Source organism: Lonchura striata, unplaced genomic scaffold, assembly GCF_046129695.1.
Source record: "Lonchura striata isolate bLonStr1 unplaced genomic scaffold, bLonStr1.mat Scaffold_82, whole genome shotgun sequence".
NCBI lineage: Eukaryota > Metazoa > Chordata > Aves > Passeriformes > Estrildidae > Lonchura > Lonchura striata.
This window is the reverse complement of record NW_027461187.1, coordinates 5016916-5030602: the sequence shown is the minus strand read 5'-3', so window position 1 is coordinate 5030602 and position 13687 is coordinate 5016916. Positions and strand designations below refer to the sequence as shown.

General features: G+C 49.9%; 1 protein-coding gene across 1 annotated transcript in view; it reads left to right on the top strand.

Annotated features, from left to right (window-relative positions):
• The first annotated feature begins 2354 nt into the window (after nucleotides 1-2354).
• LOC144248742 (uncharacterized) overlaps nucleotides 2355-13687 on the top strand; it is a 162039-nt gene continuing 150706 nt past the window's right edge. The window contains exons 1-2 of the mRNA XM_077790736.1: nucleotides 2355-2701; nucleotides 6581-6583. Coding sequence (XP_077646862.1) covers nucleotides 2355-2701; nucleotides 6581-6583 — 350 coding nt within the window. The remainder of the gene's footprint in view (nucleotides 2702-6580; nucleotides 6584-13687) is intronic.

Here is a 13687-nt window from a genome sequence, read left to right as displayed (position 1 = left end):
TAAAACAGTTTCAACTCCCTAAAAAGTTTGTAACGGAATTGTCCTTGAGAGATACTTACTGGAATGCCTGGCAAAATGGGAACATATTCAGACAAGTGAAAACTCTAAGTAAAAACTCTATTCTATGAATGTGAGAAAACTCTATATTATGAACAAAAAGGCCCTATTTTCCTAACAGTAAATTCCACCTCAAATACCTCTTAAATGGTGGGACTTTTGACATCTCTGGTCAATAATAATTTTAGTCATTTTTCAGGTGTTTCTAAGTGAAAAAGACAAATCAGAAGAAAATTAGGGCCAAACCAAAACCAGAGACCCCTTGAGCATCCCCTGGGAACTGGACAAAAGAAACTCAGCAGAAATTAAACTTTAAAAAAAAAAAAACAAAACCAAAAAAAAAAAAAAACCAAAAAAAACCGTGGAAATCTGGCCCAATACAGATTATTAAAAGGAAGGGAAAGGTCTGTGTAGCTGTCACAAAGGTGACAGGGATCAAGAAAATAATGCTTCTCCCCCCAAAGCCTGTGAATTCAGGAGTTATTTGGGAATTTAGCTACTTGAGCTGGGCTTCTTGTAGGATTTAAATACCCTTGTGTTCTTCACTTTGGGGTGAATGATCCTTGTCAATCTTGCTGGTATCATTTGTTCCCTTTCCTCCAGTGATTTTAACAAACTATTCAAAGAAGGAAAACAAAATATTTTCTTTACACTGGCCACCCACAACAGCCATTTTCCTCATAAGTTCTCCCAAAAGTCACTCAGAGGAAGCTGCATCCAGGTTTCTAAGAGTTCCTCTAGAAAGAGCCATGAGCTCCTCAGAGGAGGGAACCAGGCTGTTGTCAAAGGCACTTGGGGTCAGACAACAGTGCCCTGAAATCACTGTGCAAAATAATGTCACAATCTGGTTAATAAAATTGTTAGAGAGATGCCTCTGCCCCAATTAAGGTGCTAACAAGACCAAATCCAAAGTGGATTTTATTGAACAGTAAATGTGAGGTAGAGAGAGATGCAAAGAAAAAGAGGAGCGAGCAAGGGAGGGACAGGGACAGAGATCTCCCCTGGGGCAGGGCAAGTGTGACATTGTCCCCTGTGTGCGTGGCCTTCCCAGGGTGGGGGTTTTACACCTGAGCCAGTTTGGGTAAGGGGGGTGGTGTTCACCCCCCACCCCGAGCAGGGATTGCCTCACTGTTCCAGGTTACAGTGTCAGATGTAACCAAAAGTGTTTTCAGTCCCCATCTCCAAAAACTGTTATCAACAGGTGGGGCAGTGTTCTTTATCTCTTCCATGGCTCAGCCCTGATAATGCCCTCCAGGGGCCATCTTCTGTTAATGGGCCATTGAGTGTCATCATCCCATTGTGGGATGCTCCGCCCAGGGGGAGGAACCAAGCATTCCTGCCGGGATATAATCTCACCATTTGCAACACCACAACCACCTTGCCTACTGCATTCCCAGAGGACAAGAGCTCCATAACCACCAGTGGACCTTCAGAGGAAGACCAGACCCTTCTACAGGATCACTGCTTTGACAGAATCACGTTCATCACTCCAGCTGGACTGCAGCCACCATTTCATCAGACTGCTACCACCACCCTGAGCAACGGGGTGTCAGGTTATATCCTGACTCTGTGAGTTTAACCCAGTGTTTCTGTATCATTGCTTTGATCTTAATTTTCTTATTCAATTATTCTGGTTTAGACTCTCCCCCTGGTTTGCCTTCAAACCAGTACAAAACTCAATGTGCTCATCCCTTGTTTTCCTCCCAAAACAGAACTTCCCATACCCAAACATTTGCCAGATGGAGAAGAAGGTTGCAAGGAAGAGGAAGATGCCCTGGGACACCAAGTCAGGTGAGGAGGAAGTCAGTGCCCCTTTCCCCCTCTCTCCTGCTCCATCTCCCAGCCCAGCATGGCCCCCAGCTGCAGGACAGCCCCGCTGCCGGTGCCCTCCTGCCGGGGACGCACTGGGGGTATCTCCTTGCCCTTCCCTGTTGCACGGAGGCAAATCCCATCCTCTCCTTGTCCTTCCTCCCCCAGAGCAGGAGCTGAGGATGGAGAGCAGGGAGGAAAAATCCCTGCAGCAGAACCTCATGGAAGAGGTTGTTTTGAGCGGCTCCACGGTGCAGGAATCCAACGTGAAGGAAAAGCCCTGGAGATCTCACAGGAGGAGGGGCTGCAAGGCCAGCCCAAGGTGCTCTGAGGAGGAAAGGCCCACTCTGGGCCAGGAAGGTGGGCAGAGCTTCAGCCAGAGCTTGGAGCTGTTGGTCACTGGGCACCATAATGGTGGGGAGAAGCCCTCCAAGTGCTTGGAGTGTGGGAAGAGCTTCAGGCACAGCAAAACCCTGATCCGCCACCAGATGATCCACACCGGGGAATGGCCCTATAAGTATGGGGAGTGTGGGAAGAGCTTCAGCTGCAGCTCTGCCCTTGCCACCCACCAACGCATCCACACTGGGGAGAGGCCTTACGAGTGTCCCAACTGTCAGAAGAGGTTTCACACCAGCTCAAATCTCTTTGTACATCATCAGATTCACACGGATGAGAGGCCCTTCCTCTGCCCTGACTGTGGGAAGGGCTTCAAGCACAGCTCCAACCTTGTCAGGCACCGGCGCACCCACACTGGGGAGAGGCCCTACAAGTGTCCCCAGTGTGGGAAGAGCTTCTCAGACCGCTCGTTCTTTACCTGGCACCAGCAGAGGCACCAGTAAAGGAAGCCCTGTGAGAACCCCGCCTGCAAGAAGAACTTCGTGTGCTGCTCCAGCTGCATCCCCATCAGAGGACCCACCCTGATCAGCTCCCTGGTGACCACATTCCCTGTGATACACAGAGAGAAGTGGCTGATGTTCCTTTTATTTTTGCTCCAGTTATCTTTTATCTTCCTCCATTCAAAACACAGAAAATTGGGGTTTAAAATAACAAATGCATCAAACACATCTAAAGCCTCACATCTTAGTTGTGTTTTGGGGAATCTTGGATTCTGGGAGATATCTGTGAGGATATGGGAGAGTTTGGGGGCTATTTGGTTTAGTTTTCTCTATTTCTTGGCTCTCCAAAAAATGAGAGGGACTGATCTGTCAGCTGAAAACCATTCAGTGCCACTAAAAACTAATGAATCCCACCCCAAAATTACTCAATTCCACCGCCTCTCAGGGTGAAATTGGGTTGCAAGGGGATTGGGCAAAGCAGGATGCAAATCAGGATGGGCATTGGGTGGGGTGGGATGGGTGGGATGGGGATTGGGAGGTGTAAAATGGGGGAGGTACATCTTGAGAAGGGATCATGATGTCCAGGAGGGGTGGGATGGGTTGGGATAGGGATTAGGGATGTGGTCTGGGGTCTGGAATGAGACAGCAAAAATTTGGGGATGATTAAGATAGGGGGAGCCCATTACTGGGTGAGTTTTATAATAGTCTCCATTAATGAAGAGATGCTGGGGTATCTCACATTCCTGAGGCAGTTTTGGGGCACTCCCCAACTCTTGGAGGGTTTCCTGAGAGCAGTTCCATGGAGCCCCACGTCTAGGGTGGTTCCCATGGGCCTGAACTCAGTGCTGTGCCAGAGTCCATTGCCTCGGTGCTGGAGAGCAGAGAAATGATGAACGGCCCCTGACATCTCCTGTGTGTGTTTGTGGAGGCCTGTGAGCTTACTGGGGAAAGAACAGTGGCAATCCCCTGGAGAGATGTACTTCAGGCTCTGGACATTCCTCACAGCTCAGTGTGGGGAAAGAATCTTCCCCCATGGTGCTCTGCAGCACTGTGTCAATTTGTCGCAGTTCTGTGCTCCCCATTGGCTCGTTGGCCTTCCCTACCCTTTTACCCTTATCTGTCCAAGTTCTAGTGAGTTCTCCCTTCCCTGTTTTCCCATTGGTTTATGTCCCTACCAATGCACCCTGGCATTTCCTATTGGTCCCTTCCCTGTGTACCACCCCTGAGCCCTCCAACCATTGCATCCCTGATGTTCTTCTCTGCCCCCTCTTTCCTGTATATGAACCAGTTCAGGGAGAGCCTGAGCTCTTTTGTGGCTCTAGACAGGAAGATGCTCAGGATCTCCCAGAGAGGCTCAGCAGGCAGTAGGATTGTGCCTGCATATCGCTCTGGACATGCCAGTGGCTCAAGTGAGAGCTGTGGGAATGATTTAGAATGCACTGAGAGGGGCCACAGTCCTGCAAGGCTCTTACATCAGGAGCAAAGAGCAGCCTGGAGGCTGGGGAAGGCTGGAGCTGTACCACTGTGTGCTCATCCCTCCCCTTCATGGGCATCTGCCCCCAGAGTTGCTGTGTATCACTTTGATGGTTCTCCCGTTGGGTGTATTTTGGAGCAGCTGTTATCTGTGTTTTTTTATGGTGATCCCGTGGAAAGCAGCCATTTGCCTGCTGTGATGAACTCAAAACTAATACTAATTCCTCATTCCCTTTGGTTTCATCTGGGCTATTTTAGTCTCTGTGTTTGATTGCTTTGCGTGGGTTTGTTTGCTTCTGGGTTTGGTCTGTTTTGGTTTGAGTTTTCTGTTTGCTTTTTCATAAGACTCAGGTGAAGTTGGCATAGCCAAACTCAAGAAAATGTACACCAGGCCTGACTTTCCAGAAATTACTTTTGGCTGGGTTTAATTGAATCCTCCAGGCTCAGGATCACCAGTACATTGGCAGGTTTGGCTCTGCAACATCAGCTTGCCCAGACTCTGCTCGGTGTTTCACAAATGGAGTAGACAATGGATATTGTGCCAAGCTTCCTTTCAAACAGCCAAAACTGCATCAGCATGACAGAAAAAAAGAAAAAAACAGAGACTATATTCACCAATTAGAGCAGAACCAGTGTCCCAACATCTTGCCCTCCACTCTTATTCATTTTGTACATTGAGAGGCAAAGGTGGGCCTAAAGCTTCCATCTCTCAGTTCCTGATGCCATTTGACTCCAGCCTGGACTCCCCCTGATCACACTGCCTGCTGTCCACGTGGGGCTGGGGATGCTCAGCCTGGAAAGAGGAGACCCTGGGGAGGCCTCACTGCAGCTCTGCAGCACTGCAAGGGTGCCACAAGAAAGACTGGGACAGAGTGTTCCACAGGGCCTGTGGCACCAGGACAAGGGGGGACGGCTTTCAGCTGCAGGAGGCTGATTGAAGTTGGATCTGAGGAAGCTGCTCTCTTCCACTGAGGGTGCTGAGGCACTGGCCCAGGCTGTGGATGCTCCATCCTTGGGAACAGGGCTCTGAGCACCATGCTCTGGGGGAACGTTGCTAAGCGTGGAACCAAAGGCTCTCTAGCTCAATGGTCATGTCACAATCCATGTCCCATCTGGAACTGCCAGCACCCAGCAAGCAGCACAACACAACCGCTGGCCCTGGGCTCAGCACACGCTGCACGCTGCTCCTGCTGCTCCTGTCACCCTTCTTGTTCCTGCCCCGAAACCTCATCTCATCAGTCTCCAAAGCTGCCTAAGGCCTGGATTGTGTCATCCATCCCTGCAGGATACTGGCATTTGTCCTGAGGAAGGTACGGTGCCATTCCATGGAGGTGGATCCCCCCAGCTGCCCGGGTGGGCTGGAGTTCTGGGCGGATGGGGTGGGACAGGGACCCCACTCTGAGGTTTTGCTACCTCTGCAGGCTGTGGCAGGCAGAGAGGAGAAGATGGAGGTGGACACACAAACTGATAGAGAGGAGGAGATGGAAGTGGATGGAGAACAGACAGGAGAGGAAGAGATGGAGGTGGACACACCAATTGATATGGAGGAGGAGATGGAGGTGGATGGAGAACAGACTGGAGAGGAAGAGATGGAGGTGGATGTGGATGTGGAAGAGCAGATGGACGTGGACATGGTAGAGTACAGCAAGGACATGGACATTGATGAAAAAGATGAAGAGGAGGCCATGGTCCTGGGATGAAGAGCGATGCCAGCAGCAGGACAGGCATGTGGTCCCCACAGGCAGAGTGGGTTCCCTGCAGCCAGGCTGGGGCGGGGCTGGGCTGGGTGGTCCCTGCTCAGGCCCGTGGTACCCAGTGCCTTGGGTTCTGGTGGCCATGCCCAGCCTGTCCTGTGCTTGCTTTGGGCCACACAAGCCCCATGCCAGTGCCTGGGGCCCAGCCCCCAGACCCAGCCAGCCTCAGCTCTGGCAGCAGAGTCCCGCTGTGCCAGCCTGGGGACACACGGAAGAGTCCTCTGTGCATGACTGGAGTGACCATGGCACCTGCTTTTCTTCCTGACTGATGGAGATCCCGGACAGAGATGGCACCCTTTTGTACATAGTTTTTACAGTTTGTTGTTGCCTTTAGGATATAGGTTTTCGGGCTTTGTTTTGTCTTCTGTAAATACATTTCAGATATTGTTGTTAGATATGTTCTTAGGTATATACATTCTATAAATTGTTGTTATTACAAATATTCTTACAAATCTAAATGTGTTCTGTGTTTTCATTGCTGTTCTTATGTAAATAAACAACTGTGATTTTTCCGACCCCAGGTTTCTTTCCATTTGCTTCAGGCACAGGCCGTATTGGCCAAGTTGTGGTTTCCACTTGCTCCAGGTTCCCAGGGCTGGAGGTTCATGGGGGTGCTGGCACAACCACCCCCGGAGTGGTTGTCCCACTCAGAGGGTCCCGCTGACAGAGGTCACTGTCTCCTTGCAGTCTCTCTGGACACACTGGGTAGCTGCAGGGGCGAATCCCAGCGTGCCCTGTCCCATGGGATCCCATGTTGGAGCAGGGCTGAGCCTGCGTTGTCCTGCAGAGCCTCATCCATGGCTCTTCCCTGGGTAGCCCCAGTGATAGTAAAAGGGTTTCAAAATCATACGGATTTAGGGTTAACAGGAAAAATAAGCTTAATAGGCCCTGTAAAAATAAATACCCTAAGCACAAGAAGAACTTGTATTCGCTAGAACTGCACCTGTGTAGCTAGTACATGATAAATGATAGAATAGTTAGATGTGATGATTGTGTAGTAATTAAATATAATCACTGTTTAATCATAAGAATGATCATGAGAAACTGTGGTCAGGGACCTGAGAAAGATCACAAGGAACTCAAGTCAATTTATATAATAGAACAATATAAATTTAATAATTAATATGTGAGTTATGTAACGATAGAATATAAAATACGTTCAGCTTGAAAACCATGTTGGAGTCAGATTTGGGTCTGTACCCCTGCCTCCCAGAGCTCTTAGTAAAAGCACATGAATATAATCATATCCCGTGATTATGTGTGTTCCGGAACGCTAACACCAGGGCCAGCGAGGGTGCACTGGGCTGTGGGCAACCCCTGTTCCTGGGCATCCTGAGGGGCTGGAGCAGCCTGGAGGCAGCCTCAGCACAGGGGCCTCGGTCCTACATGGACCAAGATTTCCTTTGGAAGCCCCCTCTGTCACCAGACTCTGGTACAAGCACAACACAAATTGATCCTCCTAGTTAAAGGTGTGATGTTCATTGGCACAAATTTGTCCCTTGGAATTTCTTGCACATCAAATGTCAGCGCTTGTCATCCCTGTTCTGCACTCCCTGCTCCGGCACCAAAACATCTGAACCTGACAGAACATCTTTAATTAGCACCAACCTGCAGAGAGCTGCAGGGGGAGAACCCACCCCCAACCACCCAGAGGAACACTTGACATTGATAATCGGGGACAGAGGTGAAACTAAAGTATTTTAATGCCGAGAGAGGGAATATTTAAATTGCTGAATTCATTCTCCAAGAACAATAATGAAAGCTTTTGGTCTCCTCACCTGACATAGATGTGTATTGCTGAGGTGTGCTTCTGGGTTATGTCTCATTTTAATTCATCTGTTCAGAACTCTGATGCTGATCCTGGCTGAGGTGCAGAGATGATATTTCAGAGCCAGATGAGCTCAGCACAGCTTGTGCAATGCAGAATTTCCAGACCCAGACATTCAGACCATGTAAATGGAGACTTTTTCATCTCTGTGCAAAGATCTGTATTAGGACCTCACTGCTGTACCACTGACTTCTCAGAGCTGGCCCCTTGATCCAGCTCTCCCCAGTCACTGCACAGACTTCACTCCAAGCGGTTTCTGATAGAGTTCAGTAGCACCTGGGGTTTAATCCTGGTTTTTCTTCATCTTCTCCTGATTTGCCTCCAGACACCCTGTGTGGGCACTGTCTGACAGCAGAGCATTAACGTCTCACCTCCCTGACACTGAGGTTCATGTCACAGCTTTTCATCAAAAGCAGCAAATAAATGATTCCCACTGGGTCCCACACAGCTCTGTGGGGACTTTGTGTGGCTGCACTTCCAGCACCAGCCCTGGTGCACAGGAATTTCAGGAGGAGATACAGAAGCAATCGGCCATTCTCACAGAAAAATATCACTTGGCATGGCCCAGATCCCCACAACACAGCAGACTGTGGTAACCCACACTCTGCACTTTTACTTTCACCTCTGTGCCTTACTTTGCCTCTCACTAAACGCCTCCCAGTTTCCCTCATGCTCAGGTTCCCAAGATCATGACAAGCAGCACTGGAAGCCAGGAGAGAGGATGGGAACTGTCCCAAGGCTCAACAAGATTTCTCAGGCCTGACAATTCCAGTCAAGGAGAGAGGAAAAGCTTGCATGAAAGAGGTGTGAAATCAAAGCAGTAAGCAAATTTAGGTTCAGTGAGGGAAGCTGAAGAGGTTTTCAATGTTCAGAACAAGATTAGCAGCTCCAGACACAGGAGGGATGCATCATTTTCCCTGCTATAACAACTCTGTGATGCAAATTGCGACTCAAATCCTTCTCCCCAGATCTGGGACCTCTTCAGCCACAAATGTGGTCCTGAATTTTTAAAGCAAGTGGAAGCTGGTCAGAAAGGTGGTTTGCAAATAAAGATCCCAGAGGACAGTTTGGAAACACCAGCAGGAGCAAAGAGAGGCAGAGCCTGGCCCCCAGGGTGCAGCACAGCTACATGACACATGCCTGAAACTCTAAGAAATTAAAGAACTTGCCACTTTTTTATCTCCCACAGGAGGTACAGAAGGTAACTTGAAAAAAATGGAAATGCCTGCAGCCTCCTTCCCACGGAGGAATAACACAGACCAAAATAAAAAAAAAAATAAAAAAGAGAGAAAGAAATTGGACTTGCTCACAGAGGGAAGCCTGGCAGCAAGTTTTATCCCATTTCAAAGCATCTTTCTACCCCCATCTCCCTGGTTAGGATACAGGTCACTGCTTTAGTTTTTACCAGCTGTGTAAAAAAAAAAGGACCATCCAATAGGTTTGTGCCTGAGGAGTCAAAGGGAATTCCCATGCCTCGAGCCCATCTGTCCCTCTGTCTGTGTGTGTATGCAGTGTCTTCTCCCAGATAACAACCAACAGAACAAGAGGAAACAGCCTCGAGTTGCACCAGTGGAGCCCTAGATTGGATATTAGGAAAATTTCCTCACAAAAGAGTTGCCAGAAGTGGCACAGGCTGGCCAGGGCACTGGAGACACCATCTCTGGAGGCATTTAAAAGAAGTGTGGATGTGGCACCTGGGGACATGGTTCAGTGGTGAGATTGGAACTCCTGCAGGAATGGTTGGACTCCACGAACTCTGAGAGCTTTTCCAAGCTAAACAATTCTTGCAAAGTTCCTTGACTCAGTGTCCCAGCCAGGGTGAGCACTGCTTGTGGCCCTGGGCTCAGCATGGCAGGCCTGGTGCTCACAGCAGTGCAGACTTGAAGCTGGCCATGCACAGCTCCGTGTTTCTCCCAAAAATATCACGGCTGCAGCACCTGGGGGTTCCCCAGTGCTCGGCTTTTTATCCCCACTGCATGGAGGATCACATGGCAGGGCAAAGGATGGATCCCATGTGGCATCCAAGCTGCCCTGATCCAGGCTGGGCACAGCCTGATGAACGATGAACACATCTCGCAGGGATATGGAAACCTCCCCTGAAAACCCAGTTCAGGCAGAGCCTGAGCTCTTTTGTGGCTCTGGGCAGGAAGATGCTCAGGATCTCCCAGAGAGGCTCAGCAGGCAGTAGGATTGTGCTTGCATCTCGCTCTGGAAATGCCAGTGGCTCAAGTGAGAGCTGTGGGAATGATTTAGAATGCACTGAGAGGGGCCACAGTCCTGCACGGCTCTTACATCAGGAGCAAAGAGCAGCCTGGAGGCTGGGGAAGGCTGGAGCTGTACCACTGTGTGCTCATCCCTCACCTTCATGGGGAGCTGCCCCCAGAGTTGCTATGTATGACTTTGATGGTTCTCCCGTTGGGTGTATTTTGGAGCAGCTGTTATCTGTGGCTTTTTATGGTGATCCTGTGGAAAGCAGCCACTTACCTGCTGTGATGAACTCAAAACTAATACTAACTCCTCATTCCCTTTGGTTTTATTTGGATTTTTAAAATCTATTTGTTTGATTGGTTTGCGTGGGTTTGTTTGTTTCTGGGTTTTGTCGGTTTCGGTTTGAGATTTTTGTTTGCTTTATTATAAGACTCAGGTGAAGTTGGCATAGCCAAACTCAAGAAAATGTACACCAGGCTTGACTTTCCAGAAATTACTTTTGTCTGGGTTTAAATGTATCCTCCAGGCTCACGATCACCAGTACATTTGCAGGTTTTGCTCTGCAACATCAGCTTGCCCAGACTCTGCTCGGTGTTTCACAAATGGAGAAGACAATGGATATTGTGCCAAGCTTCCTTTCAAACAGTCAAAACTGCATCAGCATGACAGAAAAAGAGAAAAAAACAGAGACTATATTCACCAATTAGAGCAGAACCAGTGTCCCACCATCTTGCCCTCCACTGTTATTAATTTTGTACATTGAGAGGCAAAGCTGGGCCTAAAGCTTCCATCTCTCCATTCCTGATACCATTTGACTCCAACCTGGACTCCCCCTGATCACACTGCCTGCTGTCCACGTGGGGCTGGGGATGCTCAGCCTGGAAAGAGGAGACCCTGGGGAGGCCTCACTGCAGCTCTGCAGCACTGCAAGGGTGCCACAAGAAAGATTGGGACAGAGTGTTGCACAGGGCCTGTGGCAACAGGACAAGGGGGGACGGCTTTCAGCTGCAGGAGGCTGATTGAAGTTGGATCTGAGGAAGCTGCTCTCTTCCACTGAGGGTGCTGAGGCACTGGCCCAGGCTGTGGATGCTCCATCCTTGGGAACAGGGCTCTGAGCACCATGCTCTGGGGGAACGTTGCTAAGCATGGAACCAAAGGCTCTCTAGCTCAATGGTCATGTCACAATCCATGTCCCATCTGGAACTGCCAGCAGCCAGCAAGCAGCACAACACAACTGCTGGCCCTGGGCTCAGCACACGCTGCACGCTGCTCCTGCTGCTCCTGTCACCCTTCTTGTTCCTGCCCCCATACCTCCTATCATCAGTCTCCAAAGCTGCCTAAGGCTTGGATTGTGTCATCCATTCTTGCAGGATGCTCACATTTGCCCTGAGGATGGTAGGGTGCCATTCCATGGAGGTGGATCCCCCCAGCTGCCCGGGTGTGGGCTGGAGTTCTGGGGGGATGGGGTGGGACAGGGACCCCACTCTGAGGTTTTGCTACCTCTGCAGGCTGTGGCAGGCAGAGAGGACAAGATGGAGGTGGACACACCAATTGATATGGAGGAGGAGATGGAGGTGGATGGAGAACAGACTGGAGAGGAAGAGATGGAGGTGGATGTGGATGTGGAAGAGGAGATGGACGTGGACAAGGAAGAGTACACCGAGGACATGGATGTTGATGAAAAAGATGAAGAGGAGGCCATGGTCCTGGGATGAAGAGCGATGCCAGCAGCAGGGCAGGCATGTGGTCCCCACAGGCAGAGTGGGTTCCCTGCAACCAGGCTGGGGCAGGGCTGGGCTGGGTGGTCTCTGCTCAGGCACGTGGTACCCAATGCATTGGGTTCTGGTGGCCATGCCCAGCCTGTCCTGTGCTTGCTTTGGGCCACACAAGCCCCATGGCAGTGCCTGGGGCCCAGCCCCCAGACCCAGCCAGCCTCAGCTCTGGCAGCAGAGTCCCCCTGTGCCAGCCTGGGGACACACGGAAGAGCCCTCTGTGCCTGACTGGAGTGACCATGGCACCTGCTTTTCTTCCCGGACTGATGGAGATCCCGGACAGAGAGGCGACCCTTTTGTACATAGTTTTTACAGTTTGTTGTTGCCTTTAGGATATAGGTTTTAGGGCTTTGTTTTGCCTTCTGTAAATACATTTCAGATATTGTTGTTAGATATGTTCTTAGGTATATACCTTCTATGAACTGTTGTTATTACAAATATTCTTACAAATCTAAATGTGTTCTGTGTTTTCATTGCTGTTCTTCTGCAAATAAACAACCGTGATTTTTCCCACCCCAGTTCTCTTTCCATTTGCTTCAGGCACAGGCAGTATTGGCCAAGTTGTGGTTTCCACTTGCTCCCGGTTCCCAGGGCTGGAGGTTCATGGGGGAGCTGGCACAGCCACCCCAGCAGTGGTTGTCCCACTCAAAGGGTCCCGCTGACAGAGGTCACTGTCTCCTTGCAGTCTCTCTGGACACACTGGGTAGCTGCTGGGGCAAATCCCAGCGTGCCCTGTCCCATGGGATCCCATGTTGGGACTCAATGTCCCAGCCAGGGTGAGCACTGCTTGTGGCCCTGGGCTCAGCATGGAAGGCCTGGTGCTCACACCAGTGCAGACTTCAAGCTGGCCATGCACAGCTCCGTGTTTCTCCCAAAAATATCACTGCTGCAGCACCTGGGGTTCCCCAGTGTCGGCTTTTTATCCCCACTGCATGGAGGATCACATGGCAGGGCAAAGGATGGATCCCATGTGGCATCCAAGCTGCCCTGATCCAGGCTGGGCACAGCCTGATGAACGATGAACACATCTCGCAGGGACATGGAAACCTCCCCTGAAAACCCAGTTCAGGGAGAGCCTGAGCTCTTTTGTGGCTCTAGGCAGGAAGAAGCTCAGGATCTCCCAGAGAGGCTCAGCAGGCAGTAGGATTGTGCCTGCATCTCGCTCTGGAAATGCCAGTGGCTCAAGTGAGTGCTGTGGGAATAACTTAAAATGCACTGAGAGGGGCCACAGTCCTGCAAGGCTCTTACATCAGGAGCAAAGAGCAGCCTGCAGGGTGGGGAAGGCTGGAGCTGTACCACTGTGTGCTCATCCCTCACCTTCATGGGCAGCTGCCCCCAGAGTTGCTATGTATCACTTTGATGGTTCTCCCGTTGGGTGTATTTTGGAGCAGCTGCTATCTGTGGCTTTTTATGGTGGTCCCGTGGAAAGCAGCCATTTGCCTGCTGTGATGAACTCAAAACTAATACTAATTCCTCATTCCCTTTGGTTTTATTTGGATTTTTAAAATCTATTTGTTTGATTGCTTTGCGTGGGTGTGTTTGTTTCTGGGTTACGTCAGTTTTGGTTTGAGATTTTTGTTTGCTATTTTATAAGACTCAGGTGAAGTTGGCATAGCCAAACTCAAGAAAATGTACACCAGGCTTGACTTTCCAGAAATTACTTTTGGCTGGGTTTAATGGAATCCTCCAGGCTCAGGATCACCAGTACATTGGCAGGTTTGGCTCTGCAACATCAGCTTGCCCAGACTCTGCTCGGTGTTTCACAAATGGAGAAGACAATGGATATTGTGCCAAGCTTCCTTTCAAACAGCCAAACCTGCATCAGCATGACAGAAAAAGAGAAAAAAACAGAGACTATATTCACCAATTAGAGCAGAACCAGTGTCCCACCATCTTGCCCTCCACTGTTATTAATTTTGTACGTTTAGAGGCAAAGCTGGGCCTAAAGCT